Source organism: Mastomys coucha, unplaced genomic scaffold (assembly GCF_008632895.1).
Source record: "Mastomys coucha isolate ucsf_1 unplaced genomic scaffold, UCSF_Mcou_1 pScaffold9, whole genome shotgun sequence".
Taxonomy (NCBI): Eukaryota; Metazoa; Chordata; class Mammalia; order Rodentia; family Muridae; genus Mastomys; species Mastomys coucha.
Genome location: NW_022196915.1, coordinates 51,329,119 through 51,334,342, shown reverse-complemented (window position 1 = coordinate 51,334,342; position 5,224 = coordinate 51,329,119). Strand labels below are relative to the sequence as shown.

At 45.9% G+C, this 5,224-nt stretch overlaps 1 protein-coding gene and 1 non-coding gene across 4 annotated transcripts in view; both read right to left on the bottom strand.

Annotated features, from left to right (window-relative positions):
* LOC116085492 overlaps positions 1-68 on the bottom strand; it is an 81-nt gene extending 13 nt beyond the window's left edge. The window contains exon 1 of the small nucleolar RNA XR_004116596.1: positions 1-68. This exon is cut by the window's left edge and continues 13 nt beyond it. This is a non-coding gene — a small nucleolar RNA (small nucleolar RNA SNORA27).
* Positions 1-3,979, bottom strand: part of Kif13b (kinesin family member 13B) — a 169,918-nt gene extending 165,939 nt beyond the window's left edge. For all 3 annotated transcript variants that reach the window (XM_031362706.1, XM_031362709.1, XM_031362710.1), the window contains exon 1: positions 3,827-3,979. In XM_031362706.1, coding sequence (XP_031218566.1) covers positions 3,827-3,881 — 55 coding nt within the window. In that variant the 5' untranslated portion in view covers positions 3,882-3,979. The remainder of the gene's footprint in view (positions 1-3,826) is intronic.
* Between the last annotated feature and the right edge of the window lie 1,245 nt (positions 3,980-5,224).

Below are 5,224 nucleotides of genomic sequence, written 5' to 3'. Positions count from 1 at the left end.
ATTTCCTTTGCCCCACTTGAATGGCCAATTAAGACATTAAGTCCAATTGGCAAAGTGAAAGGGGGTGATTCCAAGATCTTTTACACATTTTTTTCTTTATTTACATTTCAAATGTTTCCCCCTTTCCAGGTCTCCCCTTCGGAAACCCCCATGCCATCCACCACCCCATCCCCCGCCTCTATGAGGGTGTTCCCCCACCCACCCACCCACTCCTGTCTTCTCTCCCAGGCATTCCCCTACTCTGGGGCATCGAACACCCTCAGGCCCAAGGGCCTCTCCTTCCACGGATGCCCCAAGATCTTTTGAGAAACAACATTTACCCTTTTTCTTTAGCAGCTTAGCTTCCTATTTCAGATGACTAGAAGCTGTAATGTTAAGGCTATGTAAGATTATACACACATGTGAGTATAACACCAGAATGAAAACATTCGTGTATGTAAGGCCCTGGTTAAGTCCCCAGTATAACAGAAGGAAAACAAGGTAGAACATAGGGGCCAGAGAGGCAGGTGGATTTCTGAGTTCGAGGCCAGCCTGGTCAGAGTCAGTTCCACGACAGCCTACACAGAGAAACCCTGTCTCGAAAAACCAAAAAAAAAAAAAAAAGAAAAGAAAAGAAAATAGAGACCAGGAGGAAGGAAGGTTAGTTGTTTAGCAGACAAGGATGTAGAGAATTTTTTGCTTTTTTAAAAAAGCAACTTTACTGGGCTGGAGAGATAGCTCAGTGGTTAAGAGCACTGACTGCTCTCCTAAAGGTCCTGAGTTCAAATCCCAGCAGCCACAAGCTAGCTCACAACCATCCATAATGAGATCTGACACACTCTTCTCGTGTGTCTGAAAACAGCTACAGTGTACTTACATATAATAATAAATAAATCTTTGGGTCAAAGCGAGTGGGGTGGGAGTGAGCAGAGGTCCTGAGTTCAATTCCCAGAAACCACATAATGGCTCACAACCATCTGTACAGCTACAGTGTATTCATATACATAAAATAAATAAAATAAATCTTAAAATAATAAAGCAACTTTACGCCGGGCAGTTGGGAGGCAAAGACAGACAGATTTCTGAGTTTGAGGCCAGCCTGGTCTACAGAGTGAGTTCCAGGACAGCCAGGGCTAAACAGAGAAACCCTGTTTAAACAGAGAAACCCTGTTTTGGAAAAAAAAAAAAAAAAAGCAACTTAACTATGTATACAAGCCAGACTCACTTCAGAGATCCTTCTGCCTCCACCAAATTCTAAGATTACAGACAAACACACACACACACACACACACACACACACACACACACACACACACTTCCTTTCTTTACCTTGACAAATCAGCCACTACAACTCAAGTTATCATTAAATTAGGAACTACCGCTTGATATTCAATTAAGCTGCCCAAACCACAGACAGTTGAGCAGAAAAGCTGAAGCCCCTTGAGCACAACCAGCCACTGAGTCACACAAGAACCGAACCTTACACAGAAGAGTTCTGGAAACCCTCAGACTTCCCTCAAAGGACACAAATGTCACTCAAACAACAGAGTCTATGATCAGAAATACAACCCAGTGAGCCAGTCTCTCAGCCTGTCTCCATGTCAATCCTCAGGAAGCTTTCCACACATACACACTAAGTCAGGAACATTCAGGACTAGACCCAACTACTTGACAGCCATATGCTATCACTTTAAAACACTACGTTCCCCAGAAGTAATGTTTAAATAGGATTCTTTTCAAACTCAGCAAAAAGGAGTTCAATTGTTACTGCCTTTCCATAGGAATTCAAGAGGCCAGCTTAGAAATAACAAGCTTGAAGATTCCTCTCTATTATATTGCATAATAACCTGTAGATGAAGAAATTGTCTGTGCTGAGCTCTGGAAACAGAAGACAGAGTAAGCGAAGAGACCAGGGGGCAGTTGTCACTGGACAATGGGGCCAAACTGTAAACACTCATTTTAAAGTGAGTTCAGCCAGGAGTGGTCGGCACACCCCTGCCATGCACTCAGCAGGCTGAGGGAGGAAGATGACTGCAAGTTCCAGGCCATCCTGGTCTACACAAGGAGACTGCCTCTAAATAAATAAATGAGGAAAAATAAATGAGGACTGGGGAGATGCCTAGGTGGTTGGCTGAGCTCAGATGGTGGTTTAGTGGATAAAATACAAATGAGGACCAGAGTTCAAATCCTTAGCTCCCATGTTTTAAAAAGAAAAGAAGGGTCAGGTGTTGTGGCGAATGCCTTTAATCCCAGCACTAAAGATCTGGGCAGAGGCAGGTAGATGTCTATGAGTTTGAGGCCAGCCTGGTCTACAGAGCAAATTCCAGAGCAGTCAGGGCTACGTACAGAGAATCAGCCTCAAAAAAAGGAAGGAAGGAGGGGGAGAGAAGGAGAGAGGAAGGAAGACAAAGTTCAATACAAGGAACAGCTAGCATTCACTCTATAGCTAAAATCATTCAATGAGTGTCTCGAAACTCTGCGCATTAGGGACAGCCCACTGTCAGAATGACAAGCATAGCAAACTAAAGAGACAGTAGCTTCCTCCCAGGAAGAGAAGTCAAGGAAGAGTCCGGCTCTGACTCTGCGCCAAGCCCTGCTGTGGTGGCTGGTGAGAGGCCTCCTTCAGCACTGACATTTCCAAGTGTTTTGCAAAAAGGAAATTTTAAGAATGTGCTGAACCCTTCCTTTCCGAATCATTCCCAGATAAGTCAGATTTCATTTGGCTGTTTTCTTTTCTTTTTTTTTTCTTTTGTTTCTTAATCTCCATAATGATCACAATGAGGTGAAGTGATCTAAAATAAAGATGTCTGGCTCCTCAAAAATGGGAGAATTGAAAACTTTCAGGCTTCTAAGCTACTCACTCTGTTCTGTGATAACCTGAATGGGAGGGAGGCAATTAGCTGAAAGCTTAAAAAGTTAAGTCTTCAGGGAACTTAAGCAGGTTCAAGTAGGCAAACCAGCGCCAAGAATACAGAGAAACCAACTTCCCACCGACCAACCAACCAGAGAAATCTTTGTTAACTGTCACACCTGTTTGCTTCAACATATACACAAAAAGGCAAAGAGACAGAAAAACTATTTCCTACACACTTGATTTTGAACACAGTAAAACAAACTAAAAACCTTAGGAAATGATTCCTGCGCTTAAAAATGATTCTAGCTAGTCAGGAGTCTAAGTCAGCTGTAATTCCATCTCCTGGGAGCGCAGCAGCAACCGCAATAACAAGACTTGTATATAAAGTGTTTTCAAGCACATCACCTCATTTTAAGTACCCTGCCCAGTCACCCTCTGGGGAAGCCGCAAAAGGCAAAAACCAGCTACTCTCCGGACTCAAGTTGGGCTTCAGTCTTTCCAACTTGGATAGATGACTTATGTGTCCTGGGTTTATCTACTTTCTCTACCCTCCCTACGGACTTCAGAGCATGTCTGAAAGATACAATTTCCCAAGAATCTTGGCACTGAGACTATTTATTGTTGAGATGATGACTATCACTTCAAGCAAAAGAAAAAAAGAAATCTCTCGGCAGTCATAAACCAGTAAGAACTAAGAGAAAGCGTGTCCTTCCTTCTCTTCAAACAGCCACAAGGTGCAGGTTCCAGGGAGGGAACATGGAAAATCGAAAAGTGGGGCTGTCCGCCCTAAGAGCTGCATACACAGGAGGGCTGCGAGGCCGGAGCTGCCCCAGGCCCGGCGAGCTCGGTGACAGCTGGCGGGGCGGAGGGCTGAGGGCCCGACCGCGCCGTCGAGGGCGCACGCGCGCTAAAGGGAGCCCGCCGAGACCCCCGGGACGCCGAAGCTCTACCACTACAGGCACCTGTCGCCCCTAGCCCGGGACAAGCGCTCACCTCGTCGGTTCATTGGCCGGACCCGTACCGCCACTTTCACTTTAGAGTCGCCCATCGTGATGCCGCCGGGGTTCTCAATGCACCTCCGTCTACCACGGCCACCGGACAAACTCTCCGAGGCCAACCCGGCGGGCGGGGGCTGTGGGGGAAGAGGGGGCGGGACCGACGAGAGCGAGGACCGGTGCGCCCGGGGCTTGCTGGGATTTGTAGTTCCCATAAGTCGGGCCGAGGCGCTGGCGGGAAAATTCGCGCGTCGCTCTCTGGAACTTGTAGTCATCTGTCGCCGTTTTACAACTGTGCCGCCGTTCCTGCACCTCCCTCTCTTTTCTTTTCCTTCTCTTTCTTTATTTCTTCCTCTTTCTTTTCGTCTTTCTTTCTTCCTTCCTATCATACTTTGTGTGTGTGTATGTCTGTCTGTCTGTGTGTGTGTGTGTGTGTGTGTGTGTGTGTGTGTGTGTGTGTGTGTGGAGAGTTTTCTGGAGATTAAAATTAGGGGTTTTATGAATGGTAGACAAGCCCTCTCTACCCCTGAGTTATATTCCCAGCCTTCCTTTTATTATTTTTTGAGATAATAAAAGTAGAGATAGTTTATTAAGAAAGAGAAAGCCGCACTTGGGAGGCAGAAGCAGGCGGATTTCTGAGTTTGAGGCCAGCCTGATCTACAGAATGAGTTCCAGGACAGCCAGGGCTACACAGAGAAACCCTGTCTCGAAAAACCAAAAAAATAAAAAATAAAAACAGAAAGAGAAAGCCAACCGGGAGTGGTATCTCACAGCTTTAACCCCAGCACTTGGGAAGCAGAAAGTCTGATCACTGTTGACTTTTAGGCCAGCCTGGTCGATGGTTTGTTTGTTTGTTTGTTTCGTGCGTGCATGCGTGCGTGTCTCTGTGTGTGTGTGTGTGTGTGTGTGTATACACATATGGGAGCGTGTGTCAAAGGACAACTTTCAAGAGTCAGTTCTCTCCTTCTATCTACCTTGATCCTAGGGATGGAATTCAAGTCATCAGGCTTGCCAGCCAGAACCTTCACCCACTGAACCTTCTCAATGGCCATGTTTGGAGTTTTGTTATAGTTGTTCATTTGGTGGGTGGGTGGGGTTTTTTTTACTTCTTTTTTTTCTTCTTTTTTTATGTGTATGGATGTTTGCCTGAATATATGTCTGTACCGAGTTCAGAAGACAGCACCAGATCCCTAGATCTGGACCTAGAATTACAAATAGTTGTGAGCCACCACATAGGGGCTGAGAATAGAGCCCAGTGAACCACCTCTCCAACCCCTGTGCTAGGGATTTTGATACTGGTCCACACAGAGTTGCTCAAATTGGCATTTGCAATCTTCCTGTCTCGCTCTCTCAAGTAGCTGGAATAACAGGCCTGAGGCCTCTAGCCTGCCTCCGT